The sequence below is a fragment of the Pelodiscus sinensis genome, chromosome 1 (genome assembly GCF_049634645.1).
Source record: "Pelodiscus sinensis isolate JC-2024 chromosome 1, ASM4963464v1, whole genome shotgun sequence".
Lineage (NCBI taxonomy): Eukaryota > Metazoa > Chordata > Testudines > Trionychidae > Pelodiscus > Pelodiscus sinensis.
Window position 1 is genome coordinate 139,463,858 of NC_134711.1, and position 27,256 is coordinate 139,491,113.

General features: G+C 49.8%; 2 protein-coding genes across 8 annotated transcripts in view; both read right to left on the reverse strand.

Annotated features, from left to right (window-relative positions):
* Nucleotides 1-394: 394 nt before the first annotated feature.
* Nucleotides 395-9,480, reverse strand: LOC142819225 (cystatin-B-like). The gene is made up of 3 exons (XM_075904537.1): nucleotides 9,197-9,480; nucleotides 1,958-2,059; nucleotides 395-617 (listed from the first exon to the last, which is right to left on the reverse strand). The coding sequence occupies exons 1-3, from the start codon at nucleotides 9,260-9,262 to the stop codon at nucleotides 489-491; spliced, it is 297 nt and encodes a 98-aa protein (XP_075760652.1). The 5' UTR covers nucleotides 9,263-9,480; the 3' UTR covers nucleotides 395-488.
* Nucleotides 9,481-14,298: 4,818 nt separating this feature from the next.
* Nucleotides 14,299-27,256, reverse strand: part of LOC102454429 (extracellular calcium-sensing receptor) — a 168,284-nt gene continuing 155,326 nt past the window's right edge. For 4 of the 7 annotated variants that reach the window (XM_075904550.1, XM_075904561.1, XM_075904580.1 and 1 more), the window contains exon 7: nucleotides 14,305-23,920. In XM_075904550.1, coding sequence (XP_075760665.1) covers nucleotides 22,476-23,920 — 1,445 coding nt within the window. In that variant the 3' untranslated portion in view covers nucleotides 14,305-22,475. Of the gene's footprint in view, nucleotides 23,921-27,256 lie in introns of all 7 variants that reach the window. The other 3 variants (XM_075904595.1, XM_075904588.1, XM_075904606.1) reach the window with 3 other exon arrangements.

Genomic DNA, 27,256 nt, shown 5'->3' on the forward strand with positions numbered 1-27,256 from the left:
TCATCTGTGGCTGGATGGTGATTTCCCCCCGCCTAAGCCCCGCTCTACCTGCAGCTGGGCCTGAGCCCTCCTCAGGCCCACTCTGCCCACTGCTGGGGCTGATCGCTCCCCTCCCCGAGCTCCATCCTTAGCTCCCTAACAACAATATGCAGAGAACAAATGTGATTTAATCAGGAACATCCCGATTCTGTCATAGGGTTAGGAGAAATTCCAATTCCTATTCTGCCCCACGTCACAGCTGTACTGGTTACACTCCCTTCCTCGTTAGCTCACTTCTCCAGTCACTTATTTGGATTTTACACCAGCATAACTCTACTGATTTCAATGGAACTACATCTGTTTTACACGAGTGTGAGAGGAGAGTTAGGGATGGCGAGGAAGGAAGAGAGCTGTAAAAATTTGTCAGACAAGATTTTAAAGAACATTTTCATCGGTATAGAAACACTTTGCAGCCTATAAACGTGAGAGGGGCTCTTTCAAAGAGCCCCCTAGAAGTAAGCCAGCTCATCATGCGTCGTCTTGCTGCTCTGATAGCTGGCGAGGCTCAGTGGTTTGTTCTCGTGAGGAAGGCTTTTGAACACCCGCAAGTGCAAGAACTCCTCATTGCCAACATGGACCTGAAAGGTAAGAAGAAAGGGACAGGAAATGCCATGGGGAAAAAAGCCTTCCAGGGACAGGGCATTCTAGCACAGGCGCGCTTGGGGATAGGGGAAGGGGCGCTGAGGAGGGGCCATCTTCTTACTGGGGCACAGGTGAGCTCACTTCCTGACTCTTTCACATACTGACTGTGTGGCCCTGGGGCAGGTCACTCAAGCCCAGAAAGGTTGTTTCCCATCTGTAATATGAGGATCATCCTACTGGTTTACCTGCCCAGGGTGGGGTTCATTTATTAATGGAGGGAAATGCTCTAGTCTAATCTAAGCTGGGACTGCAAACCCTACAATGCCTTCTAATCACATGGCTGTTGCACGGTGCCACGCTAGGGAAGAGTGGCTTGTTTGGGGTCACAACAGACAAACGTACATTGGGTTTTCCCATCGCCCTCTTCTGGGGCACTCCCAGCGAGTCCCCACCTGGGAACGCTTTGTTCCCAGCTCCTTTTGCCCTAATCCAAGGGCCTCCATACCTGAGTCTTCCCACAGCCCTTGGCTCAGGTCTTCTCCCCAGGGCTCCCTCTCTTTCAGCATTCCACTCCCCCAGGCCCACCCGCCTGCCTGTCCTACCCCACCCTGCTCAGGGGAATCCACCCTCCTGCAAAACCCTCAACTTCCAGGCTCAGCTTCCCCAGACTGAGCTAGCTCTTCCCCTTGGACAAGGGGACGCTGCCTGAAACTTCTGCTTGTCTGGGGGGGCTCCCAGCTACTCTCCAGCAGCTCACAGCTACTGGTCTCCTTCTAAACTCGGCTCTCTGCCAAGCAGCTCCTGTCAGATCTTCCTTGCTGCTTCCTGTCCCTCTCCGTATCCCCTTAGACTCTCCAGGTCTCTCGCTCTCTCCTGGTCTCAAACAGTTCTCACTTGCCAATATGCCCCCACCCCCATCCCGCACAGGGCCCTCTTTTAAGCCCAACCGAGGGAGGGCTGATGAGTAACAGGTGTGCTGCACCCCACTCCCTCTTAAAGGGCCCAGTCCCTCTGGGATATGGATGTAGCAGTTTAACTGGGTGTCTGATATGCTAATGTTTATCGGTTTTGGTTAATGGTTAAACTCTTGCAGTGTTGGAGCTGCCAGTAGCTGGTGAGGTAGGTGGTGCTGGGAGCCCACAGGGCTGGCAGCCCGCAGAGCCCGTTTAACCACGTAAGCGGTGGAACTGTAATCGCTTACACAGTTAGTACTTTTTAGCCCTTTCTACCCTGCGGCACTCATTCTAAGGGCCAAATCACAGGCACCTCTTTGTAATTAACTAATTACTATGCAGATAAGATTCAGATTGAGACCCTGTTCCCCACTGCCCTGTACCTTGATGAAGTAGTTTATTCCAGCAACCAGCTGTGTTTTAAATTCCACAGCATTAAAGACCTCAAATTTCTTCCCTTCTTTTTCTTCCACCTGAAGCTTCACCTTAAGGAAACAGAAGAGTTTTTAGTGCTCAGTCTAGGCAGATGCAAAGTCTGGAACCCAGGCGCCCCACGATCAGTGTTTCCATCAGTACAGGTCACCCTGCCGGGGCATCTGTGCACATGTAGCACTTCCCGCGTCTCCAAAACAGAATGGCTGAAGTAGGAGATGTTCCATACAGCAGGATGTAACAGAGCGATGGGCAACCTAGGCTCGTGAGTGGCTGCATGAGCGGCCCTCCTTCCGCTCAGCGAGCCACAAGATTGTGCTAACCGAGATGTTCTCTTGGGCTAGGGCAGTGCTGTGGTCTGCGCTTGCGCACTTGGAATTTGAGGGTTGCACTGACAGAACCTCCTGCAAAGCAGCCCCTCTTTAACTGGCGGCACAGGGAGCGCTCAGCAATTACAATCAGTGTTGTGTGCGATCGGCCTGAACCTCACTTCACGTGCCCTTGCTGTACGTGTGGTCACTCCAGTAATGCCAGTAAGAAAAAACCAATGTGGACAAAACCCAGCAGAATCGGGTAACCCTGTGTGTGCGCAGCAGGAACCAAAATGTCTCACGGGCCACATGTAGAATTCCAATGGGGCACAAGTCACCTACCACTGATTTTAACAGATGGCAATTTCGTGCCTTCTCCCCAAAAAGCCTCACTGAATGAAGTGTGAGTATCTTTGGAATCCAGTGTATTAAACCCAAAGGCTACACAGTACTGTGGGCTGGGACTGTATTTTCTCTCTACACGGGGAGATGTGATATCAAGCCTGGGAAGTAGAACTTCCCGACTGTACTGCATACTGTGCCAGAGAACAAGGGGCTTTTGGGACAGAGTATCAAGTGGTTTGGCTGGCGTCTCTTCAGGGGGAGCTGAAAGCAAATTCCCTACTTCCAGTGATGCCCCAAACTCAGTCTTTTGAAGCTATACCCTGAGGAGAGGGCCATTGTCTGCTGATCACCCCAGAGTCTCAAGATTAAAGGCCAATTTTATATGAAAGAGATAACAGAAGAACGACCGGGGTCACCAAATGAAATTAAAAGGTAGAAGGTTTAAGACAAACAAAGGAAGTTTTTCCTCATACACAACACACAGTCAGCCTGTGGAACTCCTTGCCAGAGGATGGGGTGAAGGCCAGGACTGTAACAGGGTTCAAAGAAGAGCAAGATAGATTCATGGAAGATACGTCCACCAATGGCTATTAAGCCAGGCCGGGTAGGAATGGAGTCCCTAGTCTGTGTCAGAAGCTGGGAATGGATCACTTGCTGATGACCCGTTCTGTTCATTCCCTTTGGGGCACCTAGCACTGGCCATTGCCAGAAGTCAGGATACTGGGCTAGATGGACCCTTGGTCCAACCCAGTTTGGGGTAATGGTTCCAGTCAGCGGGAGGCCAGGCTGACTCTCTTCCAGGAGCAGAAGTCCGGATCTCGGGCCAGACTACAGGCCCAGTAGCAGTTTATGAGCCCAGGCCCTGGGTCCGGGCGGAACAGCAGACAAACAGTTAAGCAGTTCAACACTCAGGCCTGTCTGCAGGCCAAGCAGGGGTCAGGTCTTCCTGCAGGCAGAGGGCCGACAGGCGAGGGGGTTTTCTCCTTACTGGGGGATCCTGCCACCCAAAGTGAGGGGTGGCAGGGGGGACGCAGGCCCAGCCGCTCCACTGCGTCCCAGCCCAGGGCCCTAACAGTGGCCGTGCAGGCTGCTTGGCGGGGATCCTGGCTGCAACACACCAACCAGGTCACAGGTCAGCGGGGATCCTGGCCACAACATGCCGCCCAGCTGACCTCTGTCTCCTCTGCCGGAGTCATGCTGGCTGCCCCTGGGCTGCTTCCCGATTCCTCCTGGGGTCCTACCTGGCTCCAACTCAGCTCCGCAGGGTCTGCTGCAGGGCAAAGGGGCTGGCAGCGTGTCCATGGGCTCTGGGTCCAGGGCAGGCAAGAGTCCCGTCCATTCTTCAGGGCTTGGCAAGGGTCCTGGGAAACCCTCAGGCCCTGGCAGCAGTCTCTGCAGCCCCACCCAGTCGTCAGGGCCCAGCAGTGGTCATGGCGGCCCAGACCAGTCCTCCCGCCGAGGGCAGCTCAGTGGGGCCTTCCTCCTAGGGAACTTGGGCCGAGCGTCTGGCCTGCTCAACAGCCGGGCTTCTACTGAGGCGGGAGGTCCTCCTTTTATACTTCTGGCTCCGCCCTTCTGCTTCCTGTGGGTGGGGCCGGGTGGCCGCACTGATTCACTGTACTCCCCCTCCTGCAAACCCAGTCTTGGGTCTCCGGGGCTGGATTCTGGCTCTTCCCCTGGGCGGGAGACAAAGTCAGCATTTAGATGTTCCTTACTGGCTCGCTGATAGACCGATAAGGCGTATTACTGCAGTGTTAGGTATCAGCGTGAGGCAGGCATTGGTGTCTTTCATCCGCTGTAGCCACTGCAGAGGGGCATGGTCCGTCGCGAGGACTAAGGGAGCACCTAATAAATAATAATGGAGCCTCAATGGGCTTCCTTTTCAATCGTGGAGTACTTGCACTCCCGCGGGAACAGCTTCCTACTCAAATACAAGGCAGGGAGTTCGTCTCCCTCCCCCTCTTGTGAGAGGAACACCCCCAACCGTACTCCGGAGGTTTCCGTCTGTAGCACAAATCCCTTATCAAAATCCAGACTAAAAAGCACTGGGTCCTGCGACAGAATCCTCTTCAGGGTGCCAAAGGCCTCTTCACACTCAGCAGCGCTGCTGATTTGTCAGGGGCTGTCCTTCTTCAGGAGCGAGGCAAGGGGGGGCTGCAATGGCTGCGGATTGGGGAACAAAATGCCGATAATAGCCAGAAAGGCCAAGAAATTGCCGGCCCTGGTGGTTGCAGCAGGGCTCCAACCAGTGGAACTCCTTGCCAGAGGATGTTGTGAATGCCAGGTCTTTAACAGGGTTCAGAAAAGAGCTAGATAAATTCATGGAGCATAGGTCCATTAATGGCTATTAGCCAGGCTGGCCAGGAATGGAGCCTCTAGCCTCTGTCAGAAGTTGGGAATGGGCAACAGAGGATGGATCACTTGAGGATCACCTGTTCTGTTCTTTCCTTCTGGGGCACCTGGCATTGGCCACTGTCAGAAGACAGGACACTGGGCGAGATGGACACTTGGTCCAACCCAGTATGGCCAGTCTTGTGCTCAGAGGTTTGGCCTGTTGGTGGGCCTGCTAGTCCTGAGCAAAGACTGTCCTGAACTCGTCACCACAGAAATCCCCCTTTGAGAGTCGAAGGGCCGACTCCTACCAGAGCCCTGTCTGGGGACAGGGTGACCTCTGGTAAGTGCACAAGGGTGGGCAGGTTCTTTTCTTGTTTGTAATGTTTTCTCTGTGTTGCTTCCACCTGAAGAACAGAGGTGCTGGCTTAGAAGGAGCTGTGTGATGACTGTCGCTGCTGGCCGTTGCAGCTCTTCAGAGCCCTGGAAGGAAAACAAGGGCCAGACACTGGCCTGCTTAGGCACCCTGGCTTGCTGGGCAAGGAACTCTGCACCCTGGAAAACAGCCCTGGAAAAAAGGATGGAACGGGACATGTCACCAGCCAAGGAAGTGACGGCGGAGAAGCGGGGAGCCTAGAGCAGGTGCCCGTCAGGGAGCGCGCAGGGGAAACGAGCTGTGAATCAGGCTCATCAATTGGTCCTAGCTCCTGCCAGGCAGTGAGCTGGGGAAGCAGCATGGCTCAGCAGCCAGGGTAGGAGGCTGGAAGTCAGGAGGTTTGGATTCTACATCCAGCTAACCAGTCACCTTCCTTTGTGACCTTCGGCAAGTTACAGCCTCTGAGTCTGTTTCCCCTTGTGTGCTGTGGGAAAAGCACATCGACCCACCCATGCAAAATGCTTTGAAGTTGACGGCTGAAAACCAGGGGTGTGATAAGCCGACAAAACCTCTCCTGGGCAACACAAGTCCACTTTGGACCCTGTGTCCTTTTCAAAATTAAAAGCTGGCATGGATGCACCGAAGGCCTTAGGCATTGTCACGCTCCGTGCATTTGCTACGGTGCATTTGTGATTTTTCGGCAGCTCACTCTGGTCCACAGAGCCTGAGCTAGGCACCCAGGTTTCCGTTACAATGATTCGGGAGGAGTAGGCGTCTCAGACGGAGAGCCACGAAGAGGCAGCATTCTAGGAGCTGATGCCAACAGAAGAGTTATGCCCATCTCCACCCCTCCAGTGGATACAGGTGCCTAAGTCTGGGCTGCAGGCGAGGCGCCTCTCTGTGTCCAGTGATGCATAAACAGGAACCCTCTGCCTGGTGTCAGCGATTTAGGCGCCTACATAGTAATAAGCATTTTGCATTTCATAACTTCTTCTTCTTTGAGGCTGCCAGCCCCTTGTGAGCTAGGTATCTTTAGTCCCGTTTTACTGAATGGGAAACTGAGGCACAGCACGAGGAAATGACTTTTCTCACATCACAGACAGTGTCAGAACCCAAGAGAAGTCACAAATTACTGGTTGTCATTCTGTGCTCCGACCACATAAGCAGACTAGCCTGCGGGCTGCATCCATCCCACCCAAGGCAGCGGATCTAGCCCGTGGATGCTGCAGGGAGTCCCAGGCAGGCTTCTCACTTACCTCAACCCACCTGCACCCTGCTCGGAAACGTGGCTGTGGGGTGGGTTTTTCTGGAGGGGAGGAGGGAAAATTTAGGAGCTCCTCCTGCCCCCAGAACAATTTCATTGGCTGGTTTCTGGCCAGAAACTGGCCAGTGGGAGCTGCCTGTTTCAAAAACAGGCAGCCACAAAGCACAAAGGGCTACAGAACACAAGGCTGCAGACAGTGCGGGGGCGGGGCAGGCACGGAGGCAGATTCAGGAATGGCTGATAAGTCTCCTGGAAGAGCCAACCTCCAGCACCCCAGACCCTCCCTTCCCCAATCCTCTGCCCCCTACTTCATATCACCCAAATCCTCTACCCCCTTCCTGTACCCATATCTGCTCCCAGATCCGGCACCCCAATCTCCTGTCACAGTCCCCTCCTGCCCTAGCTCACAACCCAAACCCCTGCACCCCCTCCTCTACCACACTTCCATGCCATAGCTCACAATCCAACCCCCTCAATGCCCCAGCCCAGTGCCCCAGGTCACAACTGCCTCCCTTACCCCAAACTCCCATCTGCACCCAACCTCCATTCTAGACCTCCTCCATTAATATCATGGAAGAGTGCGGCCCTTGACCACTTTCCAAATTTTTGAAGTGGCTCCCCATCAGCAATTATTGCCCACCCCGTTATAGGCAGTAGGTTGATGAGACGGATGAATTCAAGCTTCATTTTCAGGAACAAGACAAATTAATTATACAAACACTAATGCAGCCTTGTAGGCCCTGCCTACAACAGCTGGTCTCACTTCTTTGTGGTGCATGGGTATGTATCCCTCAACCAATCACAGTCTCTGGTAAGATTCTCTCTAAGATTTCCCACCCATGAGGGAGTTTTGTCTTGTGCACCACTATTGAGGTCCTGTGTGATGGGGCTTGACGGGGAAAACCCCGCTCCCCGCACTGAAAGGGTGTTTAGCCCCAGCGCCGCGGGAGACAAGTGGCTATGCCGGGCGTGCTCAGAGGCCGTGGCACACACATGCACAGGGATCCTCCGGGGTGCCGTGCCAGGCCACGGGACAGCGCATGCACTGGCGTCCCGAGGAGAGAGCGCCGGTTTTAAAAAGGGAATGCCCGGGCGAAGGAGAGGATGGAGCGGTGAGGCGAGCTGGGCGAAGGAGGCAGGCGAGCGGGACGAGAGGAGGAGCGCCGCCGAGGAGGAAGGAGAGAGGGAAAGTCCACCAGCGAGGGAGCCATGACGGAGGCGGTGAGGTGAGCAGAACAAGAGGGAAAGAAGCAGCTCAGGACAGGGCAGAATTAGGCCCGCGGGCCGATGAGTTGCAGTATGGCCCCCACCAGCTGAACAGGTGGCTACTGTGCCTGTTCTTAGGGTCCTGGGCTGAGACCTGGAGTGAGGGAGGGCCCAGGTCTCCCTTCCCTCTTGGGGCCTGAGTGTCCGCAGACTAGCAGAAAGGACAGCGAAGGGACTGTGGTCAAGCACAGAGAGACTAAGGGTGCACAGGGTGGAATGAGACCCTTGGAGGGGGAGGCTGATAATACAGCTGGTTTGGATGTTAACAAGTATCATATATATTGTGTAAAATGTTATAAAAGGGATAATTAACATGGTGCATGACTTTTAAGTGTTTATTTAATATGAAGTCAAATAAAAAGAAAATGCTGCAACATTTTCGGCATATTTTATTTTTCCACTCTAAAGCACAACACAGCTCCCGGCTGCAGACAGAGATGAGCTAGAGTCACATGCAGCCTTGGAGCTGATTTTATTACCACAGAAAAACTGACTCACAAAAGCATGTGACTGACAGGCATCTCCACTCCTGGGAGGAAGGTGTACTCACAGGGATAAGGGTTCCGTGGTCTAGGAAGTGAGAGGCAGACAAGTTGAGAGTTTCTGTGTAAAGATACAAGGGCTACAAATAAGACTGAGGTTGCGTGTGTGTGTGGGGGGGGCTACTATGAACCACCCAAACATTTCTAAAACAAAAAATAACCAAAACACAGGACCTGGCAATAATGGGGGACTTTAATCACACATCTGTTGGTAAAGTAATGAAGTAAAAGGCAAAATCGCCACAAAGTTTTGTATGTACTGGGAACAAGTTTTGGTCCAGGAAAGAAAAGAAAGTAAGGGGGGGAGGAGGGAACACAGCCATTTTACACATGATGCTGTACAAGAGGGAGGAATCGGTACCGAATCTGAAGGTGAAAGGCAGCTTGAGTGACAGCGAGTAGGAAAAGATGGATTTCGTGATGGAAGGAGCGAGATCAGCAAAGTAAGAAAAATGGACTTTGTGGAAAGGGGGTCCCGTCGGTAAGGGGGCTGCAGGGGAAGTGCCTGAGGGGGGGATGCCCATCAGCAAGCGGAAGGCACAAAGAGAGTTAATGTACGTGCGTGGGGTCAGCGCACTGTCTGCGGCATCGTCCCGTGCCCCGAGCAGCAGCAGCGCCTCCGGCCGCTCCGCTCCCCCCGTTTCCACGAGAGAATCGCTGCTTTGATTTTGCGGTGCACGCTCCCCCCCCAGGCACTGAGCCCAGCCCCCCCCTTTGTGCGGCGGCAGCTCCCCGGCGCGCCCGCGCTCCCTCACCTCATCCACAATCTGCTGCGTCTCCGGGGTGGCCGCCTGGGCGCCCGTGAGCCCCCCGCACTTCATAGCGCAGCAGCTGGGCCGCCTGGGAGACCCCGAACCAGCGAGAGCGAACGTTCGGCAGCGAGTGACAAAGATTCTGTCACGTGAGCTCTGGCCGGGCTGGTGTGGACCACGTGACACCGATTCATTTCCTCTCCCCGGCAGCTGTTCGCCGGGCAGGGAGAGCTGTTGGCAGCAGGAACCTCGCGCAGCCTCAGGCCCCAGCGCTGGTCTGTGTGTGGCTCCCCCCGCCCCATTGGTTCAGTCTGTGCCCGGCCGGGGGGGGGGACGGGGACTCTCGAGCCCTGGGAGGGCGCAGGGGGCGGGGAAGGCGAAGCCTCGCGCCGGCTCGGGGACACGCAGTGACACGTTTCAACGCGCCTGTGGGAGGCTTTTGAAAAGAGCCTGTAGAGCGGGGGGGTCTGCAACCTCTTAACCCTTTTAAATGTCAGAACAAGCCAAGATCTACCGCCCACCCCTGGACGCAGAAGAGTTTTTCTGGGATACCTCCGGAATCCCGGAAAAACTCCTGCAACCTGGCAATACCCTCAGTGGGTTGAGACAGGATGTGTGGGCTCTCAGGTGGGAACGAGGGATTTGGGTGTGGGAAGGGGTGAGAGGTGCAAGCTCTGGAAGGGAATTTGGATGCAGGAGGAGGTGGAGAAGGGGATGCTGGCTCCGGGAGGGGGCTCCAGGCTGGGGAGTGTTGGGGTCAGGCGGAGGGTTGGGGTGCTGAGCAAGCCACAGGCTTGTGGATGTGAGGGTGCAGGAGTTTGGGTTGGGGTTGTGAGGGGCTCAGGGCAGGGAGGTTGGGAGTATGATGTGCAGTGTGTGGATGGTGTAGGAGTGTTGTGGCAGAAGACTGAGGATGTGGGGGTGCAGGAGTTTGGGGATGTAAGAGGCTCAGGACAGGGGGTTCCAGTGTATAATAGGCTCAGATCTAAGGTGGGGTGGTGCAGGAGTGTTAAGATGCTGCGGCCAGATGGGGGATTGGCCCCAACTAGGGGTTTGTTGGCCAAGGCTTCATTTTTAAATAAAATATTATGTTAAACACAAAGTTTCAGCATTGTCTTTATATATGAGAGGGGTGGGGAACCTGTTTTGAGTTGGGTCACTGACCCACAGAAAAGTCAGTTGGGCCCACACAAGTGAGATGCAAAAAAACGACTCCTCCAACCCCCCTCCCCCAAGCCTCACTAATGTGGCCCCAACTGTCCTGGTGAGAGCAGAGGACATGGTACTGGGGAAGGGCGCTAGTGGGTGCTGGGGTAGGGGACAGGATGCCAGTGGGGGCAGGGGAGAGGAGGCCGGGCGGGGACAGGGTGCCAATGGGAGCAGGGGCAGAGGACAGGGTGCCAGCAGGGACAGGGTGCCAGTAGGTGCTGGGGCAGGGGTCAGGGTGCCAGTGGGGGCAGAGGGCAGGGTGTTGGTGGGGGCAAGGGACAGGGAGTCCCCAGTCCTCCCACCTCCTCCCCCCACACAGAGGAGGGAAGCCCCAGCACGTGCCTCCTCCCCGGACTCCATCCCCCTCCTGCAGAGGATGGAAGCTCTGGTGTGCACCTCATCCAGGGACTTCTCCCCCCTCCGTCCCCCACAGCAGAGGAGGGAAGCCTCGGCATGCATGTCCTCCCAGGACTCCTCCCACTCCCCTCCCACAGAGGAGGGAAGCCCTGGCGCATGCCTCCTCCCAGGACTCCTCCCTCCCTCTCCAGAGAAGGGAAGCCCCGGCACTCGTCTCCTCAGGGGACTCCTACCTCCTTTCCCCCCTCCGCACAGCAAGTTCCCAGCATGCCACAGATCTGGGTCTGGTACCGTGCCAGCTGTTTGAGGGAGGGGGAGCAGCCAGTGCACTTCCTGAAACCCCGGAAGTGGCGCGCAGCTGCCGGACTTCCTTCCACCCCACAGGAAGCCGGCACTACCTCCATTGTCGCTGGAGGTAGGTAGCGGGGCTTCTTGGGGGTGGGGAGAAATAGGAGGGCCCCCGAACACCTCACGATCAACTGGTTGAGCCCTCCCGATTGACCAATTGATCACGATTGACGGGTTGGTGACCAAGGCTTTAGAATTAGCTCATGGCTGCGGCTGATTACTGAATGAGGCGGGGCAGAGCTGGGAGTGTAGGAAGCACTAGAAGTGGCTTCAGGCATCAGCGCATTCCTCCCTTCTGGTCTGGGCCTGGGGCCTGGCGCCTGAGGGGGAAGTGGGGCGAAGAGGAAGAGGCGAGATAAGTCAGGGAAGACTGACAGAAATGCGGATTGGGGCAAAACTACTGTCCCATCCATGGGTTGCCAGGTGTTCGGTTTTGAACCAGGCAGTCCACTATTTGAGCTTTCCATTTGGGAAACAAATTGAGAAAATATAAATGTCCAGTATTTTGGAAATAAAATGTAATGTAGATTGTGATGTAATGTCAAGTGTGTCCAGTATTTTTGTTGAAACCATCTGGCAACCCTACATAGTACTGAAGAGGGTCAATATGGCAGGTAAACAGCTGATCCTAGGCATTGACCCTAAATTTAATCTGTTGTGTATACAATTGTGTATACCCGTGGGGTGCATGCTTTAAGGTCCATGTCCTCTCACTTTGTGCTGCAGGAGAAGGGGACTTTGCACTGAGGACTACTCTGTTGCCAACTTCTGGAAAAATTTTGCAAGGGACACTTGGTCAAAATTGCTGGTTTGCTGGGGGTCACTGAAAGTTTTGTCTGTTCTGAAAAGATGTAGTAATACTCATGATGGCTGTGTCTACACTGGCCCCTTCTTCGGAATAGGCATACTAATTTAGAACTTTGGAATAGGGAAATGCGCGGGGGATTTAAATATCCCCCGCGGGATTTAAATAAACATGGCCGCCGCTTTTTTTCCGGCTTGGGGAAAAGCCGGAAAAGAGCGTCCAGACTGGCGCGATCCTCCGGAATAAAGCCCTTTTCCGGAGGATCTCTTATCGAAGTAGGAATAAGTAGGAATAAGAGATCCTCCGGAAAAGGGCTTTATTCTGGAGGATCGTGCCAGTCTGGACGCTCTTTTCCGGCTTTTCCCCAAGCTGGAAAAAAAGCGGCGGCCATGTTTATTTAAATCCCGCGGGGGATATTTAAATTCCCCGCGCATTTCCCTATTCCAAAGTTCTAAATTAGCATGCCTATTCCGAAGAAGGGGCCAGTGTAGACGTAGCCATGAATTTTATAAACGTAATAGCGACACGTCCTCTTAGATGTTAAATCCATTTTACAGAAGGGGAAATTCAGGCTCACATAGATTATGGTCAAAACTGTCAAATTTGGTTATATAAAATTACACTGTGGCCCCTTTGTAATGAATGTTGACAAAGCACTTTAAGATCCTCAAATTAATTTGTGTGTTCTGTGCTTGCTTGCTTGAAGCATATAGTATGGTCTGTTTGGGGGACTGTGTGCTGTGCTAGGCTAGGCTGAGAGAGCTTACTAGTGAAACTAGCTTGCCATCTTTCATCCTTAATCCATTCAGGGATCCTTGAGAAGGGGGAGACACTAACACAGAACTGGAGTTTACAAAGACAGCTTCTAAGGGTGTGTCTAGACTACATGCCTCCATCGACGGAGGCATGTAGATTAGACAGATCGGCAGAGGGAAATGAAGCCGCGATTAAAATAATCGCGGCTTCATTTAAATTTAAATGGCTGCCCCGCTCTGCCGATCAGCTGTTTGTTGGCAGATTGGGGCATTCTGGACGCGCCGGGTCGACAAAGAAGCCTTTCTTGATCGGCACAGGTAAACCTGGTTTCACGAGGCATACCTGTGCCGATCAAGAAAGGCTTCTTTGTCGACCCGGCGCATCCAGACTGCCCCGATCTGCCGACAAACAGCTGATCGGCAGAGCGGGGCAGCCATTTAAATTTAAATGAAGCTGCGATTATTTTAATCGCGGCTTCATTTCCCTCTGCCGATCTGTCTAATCTACATGCCTCTGTCGATGGAGGCATGTAGTTTAGACGTACCCTAAGTGACTGGAACTGCAGCAACAGGGAAGTTCTGGGAAGGTGTTTAGAGAGGGAGCATGGCAGGCAGATACACCTAACAAACATACTCTGTTTGAAGCAAGGTGGAGAACCTACCAAACATACACCTCCCTCCCTTAAGGGAGTAAAGAGAGTGCAGGCAAAAAGTGCGCAGGAGAGTGGGAGCTAGCCACTTTCCTGTGGTGAATGGAGACACGTGTGCATTTGCTGTAAGCAATCCATGGTGTTCAGAGACTGAGTACAGACTCTTGAGAACAGAATAATTGGACTGGAGGAGCTAAGGGAGACAGGTACATAAAGGAGATGTTCAGGAACACAGTCAAATAGTTCCTTCCCCAGTCATACAATCTCTGTGTTGAGGAGAATGAAAGTCTCAGGGAAGGAGAATGTTATGCTGGAGTGGAGGGAAATGACCCCAGACCTCTTGCACTGAGTTATTAGGAAGAGAGAGACAATAGTAATGGGGAATTTGATTATTAGAAACATAGTTGTGTTTGAAATAATCAGGAGAACTGCATGGTAAATATCCTGCCAGGTGTAAAGGTTGTGGATCTCAATAAGACATCCAAACAGACTTATTGGCAGTGCTGGGGAAGAACTGGTGGCTGTGGTACATATAAGTACTAATGGCATAAGGAGAGGTAAGAGAGATGTGCTGGATGCCAAATTTAGGCTGCTAAGTAAGGGTATGTCTACACTACAGCGTTATTTCGAAATAGCTGATTTCGAAATAACGCGTCTAGACTCTAAATGCATTTCAAAATAGCATTCTGCTATTTCAAAATAGCGCAGCCACACTCATAGGACGCTGAATCACATTTAAGGCTGCCCAGAACTGGTTCTGCCAGGGCATCAGGTCAGGAGTTACCTTGTGTGACTGCTGCTTGAGACTATCTGAGGTCTGTGCTTAAAGGCACCCCCTGCCCCCACCCCCGCCCCGACAGCCTGTTCTAAGGTTTCCCTGCTTGCTTGCCTACCTTGCTGAGGGACATCAAAGCATTTTTTTCTCTGCGTGCTCTGGTTGCCCTCACTCAGGATACCACAGCATTCTGCCGCATGGAGCTGGAGCCGCCCCTGGGCACTCTGGTGCTTCTCCTGGATATGTTGCTATGAGCCTGGCAGCACATTCTGCAGGCAGTAACAGTCTCCCTGGAGTGCCCCACTGGGGGCTTGTGCCTCATTCCTCCATCATGTCCTTCCACTTACCCCTCCCTAGCCCTCCTTCCTGCTGAACAATAAAAGACACGTGTTCATTACAACAAAGCCTCTTTATTGAACAAAACTGGGGTGGGAGGGGGGAATGAAACTGAAGTGAGACTGGGGAAAGAAGGTGGGAGAAGGGAAAAGGGAGGTTGGGAGAGGGGAGGGGGAAACCTGGGAGGAGGGAGAGGTGGCTGGGGAGGCAGCAGGGTCTGGAGCAGCAGGAGACAGCAAGCTCTGCCCCAGGGTCAATGACCACCTGGGGGGCATGGACCGTCCTGCCCCCCAGGATGCGGTCCACAGAATCAAAATAGGGGCAGGGATCTGGGTCTGCCCCTGGTTGGGAGCTGCCCCCTGTGGCTCTGGCATATCCCTGCCGCAGCTCCTTTATCTTCATGTGAACCTGCTCCTGGGTTCGCATGTGGCCTTTGGTGGCCAGGCTGGCAGCCATCCTCTTGTAGACAGTTGTGCGGAGATCATGGACGTTGAAGGCATCTCCCCAAACCTGAATTAGGTCCCCGATCTCCGCTCTGGACCAGGTAGGTGCCCGCCTTCTCCAGCCTCTGGCAGACTCCTGGGAGCTGGTAGACTGGTCCTGTGGAGTGGTGGAGGGCTGGCTGGCACTGGCTGCCTGGCTCATGCTGGGGCCACTGGGTCAGGTGCAGCGACTGCTGGCTCTGGGCTGGCAGGCTTGGATCTGGCAAATGCACTGTGGCCAGAGTCTACCCCTTTAAGGACTCTGGGGAGGGGGGGACGGAGAGGAGTTTTCTTGGTTGTGCCTAGAGTGGCCACCAGGGCCCCCTATTTCGAAATAAGCGTCTACACAGCGCTTATTTCAAAATAGCAATTTCAAAATTGGTGTTATTCTTCATGGAATGAGGTTTACCAATTTTGAAATAAGCCCTCCGCTATTTCAATTTAATTTCGAAATAGCGGTTTGGCTTTGTAGACGCTGGTAAAGTTATTTTGAAATAATTCTGCTGTGTAGACCTACCCTAAGAGAGTAAAGACTGAGATCTCCATAGTAGCATTTCCTGAAATGCTTCTAGTTCCACCCCAAAGGCCAGTTAGACAAGCAGACCTGCAGGGTCTCATTGGTGTGTAAAAGTAAAAAGGTCACAGAGAGGAGTTTTTAAACTCAGGGCTGGGTGAAAGCCAATAGGCGCAAAGGAGTCCATGGTTTGGATACTTTGTATTCTAGTAAAGGGTAGAAAATAGAAGTTCATGATGTATACATAGGAACTGAAGAGTGTGAAAGCAGGCTCTTTGCTGGCCAGGCCTCTCGCGCGTATTGCCATCCAAGCAAAAGGTCAACTTCCCCTTGATGAAAACCCTTACACTATGTAACTTAAAGGTCAGCGATGAACAGGAACCAAAACCAGACCTAAAAAGTTCATGTAAAGTTCATGCTGGTTGTGCTGACTGTGCCATGCCCGATGAGGCAGAAAAGGAAAAACAGGAAACCATCTCACCCCCTTACTCCTGTCACTTAACAGACAGGATCTGCTAGCCTATGACAAAAAGTGCGCAAAAGCTCTCTATAAAACAGCTACCCCTCCTCTATCAAATTGAGGAATCCCAAATAAACATTGGATGGCAGAATATGAGCCAGGTCCGAGGACTGATCACCCGAGGGCCACCTCCCGCTCACCGAACGAAACGAGTTCCTGTAGAGCGTAACGTATACCAAACATAACGAATACCAAACATGTTGTTATTGTTGTAGTTTGTGTAAGTATTGTTATCTGAAATTGTTTAGAGGTATTGTTAAGTAGTAGTGTTAAAAGTTTTAGATAAATGATTAGTCTTATAAGTAAGACTGATGTAAATGTAACTGTTAATAATCCCTGGTCCCTTGTTAACAACTATTGGGATTTAGAGAAACCTCAAGAAATTTTCTTTACTGTATTGCATTTTGCTTATTGGTCATTCTAATAATTATTTGGTGCCTGCGTATGTAAGAAATTGATAAAATAATAATTTATACGTAGAAGCCCTTTAATAAAAGTTTAAAAGATATTTGGTAATAGTTTGCCTGTTTCTGCGCCTCCCTGGGACTAGCCACATTTCCGAACCTTTTACTTTAAACCACAAAGAGAAACAGGCCAAGTGAAAAAGCCCTATTCAGTTTTATCACAGACAGTCTTAGCAATTGCAGGCTAGCAGGCCTCATTTTAGTACCAGAAAAACTGATTGAAATTACAATAAAGAACAGAATTGTCAGATACATAGATGAGCACGATATATTGGGGAAGAGCCAAATGGTTTCTATAAAGGGAAATCATGCCGTACTAATCTACTAGAGTTCTTTGAGGGAGATCAACAAACATGTGGACAAGGGGGATCCAGAGGATATACTATACTTAGATTTCCAGAAAGCCTTTGACAAGGTCCCTCATCAAAGGCTCGTAAACAAAGTAAGTTGTCATGGGATAAGAAGGAATGTCCTCTCATGGATTGATAACTGGTTAAAAGACAGGAAACAAAGGGTAGGATTAAATAGTCAGTTTTCACAATGGGAAGAGGTAAAAATTGGGGTCCACCAAAGATCTGTACAAACTTGTGCTGTTCAACATATTCATACATGATCTAGAAAAGGACTGTAAACATTGAGATGACAATGTTTACATTTAATACAAAATTACTCAAGATAGTTAAGTCCAAGGCTGGCTGGAAAGAGTTACAAAGGGAACTCATAAAACTCTGTAGCGGGGCAACAAAATGACAGATAAAATTCAATGTTGATAAATGCAAAGTCATTGAGACTGGCAAAAATCCCAACTAAACATACAAAATAAGGGGGATCTAAATTAGCTGTTACCACTGAAGAAAGAGGTCTTCGATTCATCATGAATAGTTCCTTTAAAACATCTGCTCAGTGGGCAGGAACAGTCAAAAAGATAACAAAATATTAGGAACCATTAGGGAAGGGCCAGCTAAAACAGAAAATATGATAATGCCACTCTATAAATCTATGCTACTACGCCCACACCTTGAATACTGCATACAGTTTTGGTCACTCCATCCAAAAAAATGTATTAGAATTAGAAAAAGTACAGAGAAAGAACAGCTTCCACATGAGATTAAAAAGGCCGGGATTATTTAGTTTAGAAAAGAGACTAAATCTAAAAGAGATGGGCGATATGATAGAGGTCTATAAAATCAAGATTAGTGTGGAGAAAATGAATAGGGGAGAATTATTTATCCCTTCACACAACACAGGAACCAGGGATCCCCAATGAAATGAATAGGCAGCAGGATTTAAACAAATAAAAGGAAGTATTTCTTCATTCCACACACAGTAAACCTGTGGAACTCATTGCCAGGGTATGTTGTGAAGGCTGAAAGTACAATTTGGTTAAAGAAAGAATTAGATATTTTGGAGTGAAAATCCCTCAGTGGCTATTAGCTAACCTAGTCAGGGACAAAACCTTGTGCCCTGGGTGTCCCTCAGTGTCTGATGGCTGGAAGCTGGGACTGGACACTGAAGGCAGATCACTCAATAATTACCTTGTTTTATTCATTCCCTCTGAAGCATCAGGCACTGGCCACAAGGCAGGATACTGGGCTAGATGGTCCATTCATCTGACCCAGTATTACTGTTCTGATTCTTTCTAGGGCCTCTGCCTACACTCAAAATGTCTCATCATTCCCCAGTCTGAATTTCCTAACCAGCCCTGTGCAGAATTATAACTTTAAATAAATTCCCCCGGTTCCCCTTACTTAATTTTGTAACACTCACCGTCACGCTGGGATTGGTGAACTAATTTGGCCTTCCACTCATTATGCAGGTGGGGAGGAGACAGTAACTCTACTCCAGAGACTCCTAAGAGAAATGTAAAATGTGGGGAAGAATCTCACTTTGGAAGCATCATCTAGCGCCTCTCTGAGAACCCCAGATACACCTTTGTTGGGGCTCTGCATGGAAGGGGCTTCACTGGGGTTAGAATGAGAGAGGACAGTGGATCAGATGACTGTCTTTCCTTGGAACTGTTCCCAGAACACCAGTCAGATATACCAGAATTCAAATACAAAGTTAACATTCTCTGTCTCCTCTTTTACTGCATCTCCACAGGCAGACCCCACACTCAGCCACAGGACTGTAGCAGGGTTTATATCCTCTCGAAGCTACCATGAGGGACTGCTCCAGCCACCATGGTGGATGTTTGGCTTGGATTTTTGGCAGCAAGACACTGCTGGGTGTCCAAGTTGATTTTAGGTTTAGCGACCTGTGTGTGCTGCCAGGCGTTTTTAGACACAGGGCCTATCACAGCTTCCCCCCCATCTTGGAGATGCCAGGTGAAGAGCTTATGATTGTGGCTGGTGACACAACTTGAATGGCTGGACTTCTGTTGCACCAAAACTGTACCTACTGTACTAGCTCAGAGTTGCTGGCAAAGCTGCACAAAGACAGAGCCCAGGACGACTCCCAGAGCCCAAGATAAATGTGAGCTGGTGACAATTGGAATCACCCTTCCCACAATTTCTTTACCTACAAACTAACGACATTTGATCTGGAGTCCCTGGTGACCCCTTGGGGCCTGTAGTGAGGCAGTGTGGCCTCCCTGTAAGCCAGAGGGGGAAGAGCCACATGCCCAGCTCAGGTGAGCGGAGCCAGGCTGAGCTCACCCTGCCCGCTGGAAGTGGAGCGGTGGGGCAGGAGTACAAAAGGCAGAGTACCTAGCTCAATGGGAGCCGAACAAGGAAAGGAGACAGACGTGCCCTGTTGGCTGCAGTCCGCTGACCTACTGCTGAGCTAGGAAGCATCCTGGAGCTGGCGAGGCCTGGGGCGCAGGAGGACCAGAGCTGGTGGGACTACGGGTGGCCAAATACCTGGAGGAACCTGATCCAGAGCCCGGGAAGGAAGCCACCAAAGGGCTTTTGTTTAACGGTGTTGTGGCTTGACAGTGGGACAGTATTGGGGGAAGAGTCCCACTGAACCAGTCGTAGGACACTCAGCCGCTGGTAGGGGCCCTGGGCTTGAACGTAATGGAGTTGGGCGGGCCTGCATTCCCCTGTCTCTGCCACCTTCCCCTGGGATGGCAGCCTCCCTACCGGAGCACTACAGGCTCTTTGCCAGGGCTCCCCTGCCTGGGGTTAGAGCGCCTGGTCTGCTGACTGGCTCCACCTGGCCGGAGGGCCGAGGAGCTATTGGCTGCTGGGAGCTGAGCCTGGGACCCTGTGCCTAGCCTTCTAATTCTCCTAGCAGTGCAGTGCCACAGTGAGGCAGTGCGACCTCCCTCTGACCTAGAGGGGGTAGGGAGGGGTACAGGGGCCTCGTGATAGCAAAGTCACTTTTCAGACCAGGACCACACTGTTTGTAAATATAAATAATTTATAAACCCCCAAAACTTGGAAATAAACATGAAATTATCCACGGAAAACAAACCCACTCGTTTCAGCCTGTTAAGTGAGGAATCTTGACAGAAAGGAGCCCTAAGTTACTTTCCAATTCTCCTGCCTGCAGTATGTGCGGAGATATGTGTTTGTGTTTGTTTTCCTGTTTATACTTTATTTTCCCTCACAGGGTGCAGCTGGGTCTTGGCCCATGACTCTGCGGATTTGTGCCATTTAATGCAGTCAGCAGGACTGACTCTGCCAGGTGAGTCTCAGAGAGGGTTACCACTTTGTAGACCATCTTTTGAACTAATTCTCATGTATCAGCTGGAATCCATTTGTCTTATTCTTTAGCTACGTCTGCCATCTAGTGGCCATTTCTTTTCACTCAATTAAAGCCCAAGACCAAGATTTTCAAAATTGGGTGCCTAAAGTTGGGCTCCTAAATCCACACATAAGCACTTCTATGTAGCCTAATTTTTAGAAACTATGAGTACCCCAAGCTCCCACTGGCTTCAATGGCAGAGGCTATTTTTAAAAATTGTACCATGATGTGTATTTTTAAGTTTTCTCCCTGCTATTTCCTTGTTTTTCCTCAAATGTCATTTTAATATGATGGTTATTTTACTTAATTTGCTGGTGTTTTTCTACACAGAGGCAGAAGCTCTGCCAGTCGCAGGCATATGGACACACAGCAAAGAAAAGGTTAATTAATCCGTAGCTTGAAAAAGCATCTCTACAAAATCTGACTACCCTTTTGTTCCCCACAATATTCCACCTCAGCTAACAGTGCAGATTGTAAAGCAAGCCCTTGCATGGCAATATCACCAGGAAGTTTTATTTTCCTGCCCTGACAAAACAAAACAAAAAACAAAACGATAACCAAACAACAACAATAGCAATGTTTTTTTCCAGCGCATTTCCACAGACCTTTGTTTGTCTCTGTTCAAGTAAGGCTAAGGCCATCTTGTATTGCTGCAGTGACTAAGAGCATTTTATTGTATTTTGAGAGAAGATTAAACCAGATTCCCACAGGCTGATAACTGTTGCAAAAAGGGGTCTAAACTTTAAAGTGGATGTTTTCCTAATGATGTACTCTAGGAACTATTTGGGGGAAGTTCTGTGAATTACATTATGCAGGAGGTCAGACTAGATGATCACAGTGGTCTCTTCTGGCCTTGGAATCTATGTAGCACTAAATCCCTCATGTAACACCATTGTCACCAGTGTGTCAGACAGTAACACGGATTCTTTGACCCATGCACATGCAAGTTCATTTCAGTCATTCTCAAAGTGGGTGGGAGAGAAATGGGCATGTCTTATGAATAATCTGTGGCAATTGGGTCAACCTTGAGAAGACCGTTAAAGAGAGTGTCTTTAGAAGTCTTTTCTGCTCCCCTCCCACACCCTAAAGCTTCTCTTTCAGATAAAGGATACACATCACGTACCAGACACCCCTTCAAAATGGACCACACTTGCCACTTGCCCTGGCTCATCAACCATATAAATCCTCCAAAAGCCTTGTTGCTCCAAAATATTCAATTGGCACAAAACCCAAATCATCTGGTTGCCTGTATGCATTTCCATTATACTCCACCTAGACTTTTGTCTATGTATGCCCCTCAAATGCTCATTTTTCCTTTAGCTATCCCGAAACATTCACACTTTTGAGGGGCAGTTTCCCCATCTTGACTAGCTTGAGTAAGTGAGTGTATATGAGTGAGTGTGGTATGTGTGTGAGTGTTTGTTGTGTGAGTGAGTGTGTATGTGAGTGTGACTGTGTGAATGTGTGACTGAATGAGTGTGTGTGTGTGTGTTTTGAGAGTGTGTGAGAGCGCGAGAGACACTTCATTGAGCATAGAGATCTAGTAACTCATGGATACATCTCACTGAGCTCTCACAACATTCTGCCCCAGGAGCAAACTGTCACCCCTTTCCACTAAAAAAGGCAGGTTGGAGGTGACGTGTTAACTGGAACAGACCAACAGGACACTTGTGACTTGATCTAATGCACTGATGTCTATGAAGAACACTGTCCGGCATTCACTACCGCTCACACTGGCAGCCATGGGAAGCAGGGGTTGGAACATCTTATATAAATAGCCTGTCCTATTAAATACTTTACATGTTCAGACTGTTGGCTATACCAAGCATTCGGAATATTTATGTCTTTATTTGTTGTATTTTTAAAGGACCCCTTTCCTCAGGTCAAACTGCAAATCCTGTTTTAGTAAAGCCGAGTCCTTTCCTTGGTCTTAACACGGTTAGAGATCTCACATGTAGTCTACAGAGGGACTATTATACACAGTGGGGAAGAGGGGTTTTATACATCAGCATAAAAGCAGAGTAAAATGAAATTGCCTAACCCCCTACCTACACCAACTGAGCTGCAGTCTGGCAGGCAGGACTGACAATGGCAAGGCAGTAGACAAATCCCAGCGGGGGGAAGATTTTCACTTGTCCTTTCAAGATGTCCGGATCCTGATTTCTTTAAACCAAACACAGTGTCAGTACAAGGGTCCCTAGATGTAGCCTCTGACAGTCTGCCTCCTGTGTGTCCTTTGGTGGTGAGTGTCTCTTTGCCTGTATTAGCAAGAAGGTGTTGAGGCTACATCTGAGCTGTGTCGTTGGTGTCTTTCTCCAAGAAGCAAGAAGGTGAGCTGGTTTCCCTGGGGAACAGTGGTGGATTTTATCATTTTTGTTTGTTAAAAATGTATTGTGTTCTCTATGACCGAACCACTGCCGCTACCGATAAAATTCTGGGAATTTGCTGATGGCAGAGGTGGCTCTTCTGGGCTTTGCTCCTCTTGTTTGGTTTCTCCCACTCCTGACTCCTGTACGCTGGTTTCTTGGCTTGAAGGTGCCTGGAAGCCAGGCTCCACACCTAGGGGTTCACTGTTCTGTAGGGGAAGCAGGGCCCTGTGGCGCATCAGGCTGTCATCACTGTTTTGGACTTCTAAGGAGTTTCTGCACTTGGAATTCTTGCTGGCCACAGAGTTCTTCTGGGGCTCCTCAAAGCTCAATGAGAGAGTGACAGTCCCACTTCCAAAGATGACTTTTTGCTTGCATCCGCGCTTCTGCTGCTGCCGCTCCGTGGACGTCGGCAGAGAGCAGGGGTCTTCGTAGTTGCTCTTGCTACTGATAGAGGATGAGGGGGTGGAGCCTGTGGAACCACCCAGACTGTTAGACCTCTTGCGTGACACGTTGCTCCGTCTCAGCGTGGCCCTGGCTGCTACTTTGAAGGCATGGGCAGCCGTGCTGCAGCGCACTTCCTCAATGGTGTTGCGGGAAGGCTTAAAGAGGATGATGTAGACTTTGTTGAAGAAGATGCAGGCCAACTGCCCAAAGCTGGCAGCCAGTATGGCAATCACCTCCACAGCTGAGACAAACTTGCCATAGGTACTGGCATAGGCAGGTATGAAGGAGATCCATACAATGAAGAAGATCAGCATGCTGAAGGTGATGAACTTGGCTTCGTTGAAGTTCTCAGGCAGCTTCCGAGACTTGAAAGCGAAGAAGAAGCAGATGGCAGCCAGAAGGCAGGTATAACCAATCAAGAAGCCCAGAGCCATCAGGGAGCCTTCATGGCAGGTGAGGAAGATGATCTCGTCCTCCAGCTCATGGTTCCGGTAGCTGGAGGGGGGAGCTGTGTAGAGCCAGATCACACAGATGATGATCTGCACAAAAGTGCACAAGAAGACCAGAAGGAACTGCAGGTTGAGGCCCCACCATTTGCGATGGAGGCTTGTAGGGATCTTGGCTTCAAAAACCAGCAGGACACGATTTGTCTTTACCAGGATGCAGGAGATGCAGAGAACAAAGCTGATGCCAAAGGCTGGCTGGCGCAAGCGGCAAGTCCAGTCCTGGGGCTTGCCAATGAAGAACAGTGAGCTGGAGAAGCAGCACAGCAGGGAGAACAGGAGGAGGTAGGACAACTCCCGGTTGGTGGCCTTGACAATGGGTGTGTTGCGGAATTTGGTGAAGACCCCCAGAACGAATGAGGTCAGGAAAATTCCAAGCACAGCAAAGAGAGTCAGAGCTATTCCAAAGGGCTCAGTCCAGGACAGGAACTCGATTTGCTTCGGAATGCAAGAGGTGTGGTTTTCATTGGACCAGAAATCCTCAGGGCACTTGGCACAAGCACTCGCATCTGCAAAATAAATAGGACTGAGTGAACAAGTTTGTTAGACTAGATGGCCACCCTAAATAAAATGGAGCAATGTTTAGCCCTTCCATACTAAATATAGAAGTGCTTCCTATAAGAAATGCTCTGCGTGCTTGGATCAAAAAGGAACATTGCATGATGGGACCTCTAGCCTCTCAGGAGCCATGGGTCTGTATTAAAGAAGAAGGCTATTTCTGAGCCACACTTTATAGTTTTGGAGCTGCACTCTGGCTTTCCAGACCAATTCCGTGGAATCATTTTAGAATATGTAGTATCTGCTAGACAGCTCTGTGTTTCTTGTTGTCTTCACTATGTACCTCTCTCTTTACTCTCTCCCTCTGAATTTCTATCTTCTCACCTCACATACCTACCTCCTCCGTCATCACGGTGGTATCTGAGTCATTCTGGCTGACTTGATGACAAATGATGGAAATCAAAAGAATATGCTAGCTTCTTTAGCTGCACTGGAATCCCACTTCACATCCTAAGGAGGTAAATCTTGGATGCTTTTAAACTGTTCATCTTAAGCAGACAATCAGTGCTCTTGATTTCCCCAAAGCCTTAAAGCTCTCACTTTAGAATGGCAGGGAAAGGGAACCCTGACTAGCTGAGATCTTCTTTATGTTGTTTTAATCATGCACAACATAAGGTCCCAGATCTCTCCTGTCCAGCTCCAAAGAGCTTGGGAAATGGACCGATCCAGGCCTGGTAGGGGGTACAGTCTGGGAATCACCAGAGCTCTGGGCTCTAGAACCTCCCTCTCCTCTCAAGTAGAACCTGACCTAGAAACCAGGGGGTCTCTGCATTTCTATCTGCTGCCCAGGTTGTGGGTCTTTGGGCAGGTGCAGCAAATCCCATCACAAGTGGTGAAGATAGATGGCATTGTCAACTTTATAGGACTGGTGACCCAAGAGACCATTTCCTTAACGTTTATAGTAGAAGGGCATCGGAACCAATATACTTTAATGGGATCCACTCTCCATTCTTCCCAATAATTGTTGGCATTCTTTGGCTGGAGTGACGTGACCTGTGTGGCTCCTGGTGGTGAAGGATATGTCCAACATGACCGTTGGGACAGCTCTCTTGCCCGGAGTTGGAGCCCAATCAGTTCTGCACCCTTGTGCATTCTATTCTCAAGAACTCGTCCCTGCTGAGATGAACTATGGAATACTGGACACCTAGCTCATCGCAATCCAAACTGCATTTGAAGATTGGCATCGCCATCTTGAGAGAGCTTGGCATCCAGTATTGATTTTTAACTTACCATAAGAACCTTGAGTACTTCTAGAAGGCCCAAGCTTTGATTCAGAAGCAGTTAAGGTGGGCTATTCTCTTTCTCTGAGTGTGAGTTTATAATTACCTGCCACCTGGGAAACTGAAATGGGACAGGCAATGCTCTACTGTGGAACAGGAGAGCCTACTAGGAGAACAAGGAACCTACTTCTGAGACCCCCCCCCCCCACCTGAAGCCTAATAATATTGTCAATGTCACAATTCAGCATAACCTGGTCTCCCCCCTCCATACTGCCTGGAAAGAAGATCCACCCACCCAAGGAACACGATCTGTGCCATTGTGGGCTAAGTACTGTCCTGTGAGAGATGGGATAACATACTTTGGCAAGTGCATATATGTCCCTATGGAGCACCCCAACTGGAGGTGCTATGACCATGCCAGAGTGTTCCACTGATGGATCCCTTTGGAATCTTAAATTTTCCTTCATGGTTGCCCATTTTTTCAGGTGGCCCTACAGTCAGGCTGAAAATCCAAGCTTTTCTGGACTTCTGCAAGTGTTGTGTATGTACCAAGATGTTTTGAATGGAATCCTTCAATTGCTTCATAACCCCAGAGTCCAACTAGGTCTTCCTTGGCCATCAGCCTAAACATCATTGAGGAGCTCCCAGTGTTTGGTGGCTGTAGACCATCTGACTAAAATGGCCAATTTCATCCTTGCAACCCCTGTCTTTCGCCAAGATTACTTCCCATCTCTTGGCACAAAATGTGGTTTGTTTCCATGGACTTCCAGACCACGTAGTTTCAGACCAAGGCTCATGGTTGACACTTTATATTTCCTTTCAGAAGCCCTGTAGTGAGAACCTTTTCCATGACTGAACACCATCACTGCCTCTACCAGGCAAAACAGAAAACTGTGGTTTGTAACCTATTCTTTAAATCAGCTTCTGTACCAAATAGCTGGAGGAGAGTTAATGCAATGCCAGTTTTTTAAAAGGCTCCAGAAGAGATCCTGGCAATTACATGCCAATGAAACTAATCTCAGTACCGGGCAAATAGGCTACGTCTACACTAAAGGCTTCTTGCGCAAGAACCTTTTTTGGAAAAGATCTACACTGCCAAAGCACATCAAAAAAGCAATGCGCTTTTTTGAAAGATAGCATCCAGACTGCCTGGACGCTATCTCACATGTAAGCAGTGATTGCTATGGACAGAATGGCTACTAGGGCATCTGTGCTTTTTCCTCTTCCCTCTTCTTCTGAAAAAACTCCCTCTTCCCCGTCCACACACGCCTTTTTGCGAAAGAGCTCTTCTGCAAAAAGGCTTCTTCCTTGTAGAATGAGGATTACCAATTGCGCAAAAAGCCCTCTGTTCTTTTGTTTTACTGTCGAAAGAATGTGCTTGCAGTGTGGACGTAAGTCAAGTTTTGTCTAGACATAGCCTAAAACTACCACATGTCTCCTGACCACAAGGTGGTAACTAGCATGGTATGCATGGGCTGCGCATGGCTTGGTCCTGATATCACCTTTGAAGAAAGGCAGCAATTTAACTATGAGAACAAAACCATAAAACAGTAAAGCACAGGAAATGAAAAAGAGTAATTTATCCAACTGAAATAGTAGAAACGATTTAGAAAGGCAGAATTAAATCACCCAAGTTGAAATTTTACTAGGGCAGCAGGAACAGCTCCCGAAATCTTGGGGAAAGTAGCAGGGGCTCTTTATTTCAGATCTTTAAAGAGGTCAGAACCGCAGTCTTATTCAAAATAAGAGATAGTATTATAGTAATAAAGAAGAGATATTTCTTATAGTATTTGAATCAAGAAACTTATGGTACCATATACCCGTATTTAAAGAATGGTAACTGATATTTTGAGAATGTGATTCATACACATGGCAGCACATTTTAAATACTGCTGAGAGCTTGTTGAAACTTTCATTTTAGTAATGGCTGCACTTTGGAGTGTAGCACGATTTTGGATGCAGAAATATGCTGACACAATAATTTGCTTTAATTTTCCGAGATGTCCAACCCTGAGGCAGCAGTCTGACAGAGGCATTGGAAATTCAAAAAATTACAATTTGCTCTAA

What these genes read in the sequence shown, in the direction of transcription:
- LOC142819225 (XM_075904537.1), bottom strand. Translation starts at nt 9,262, where the DNA reads ATGAAGTGCGGGGGGCTCACGGGCGCCCAGGCGGCCACCCCGGAGACG. An exon ending in CGCAGCAGATTGTGGATGAG is followed by an intron (nt 2,060 to 9,196) that starts GTGAGGGAGCGC and finishes TGTTTCCTTAAG; the next exon opens with GTGAAGCTTCAGGTGGAAGA. An exon ending in GAATAAACTACTTCATCAAG is followed by an intron (nt 618 to 1,957) that starts GTACAGGGCAGT and finishes CTTACCTTTCAG; the next exon opens with GTCCATGTTGGCAATGAGGA.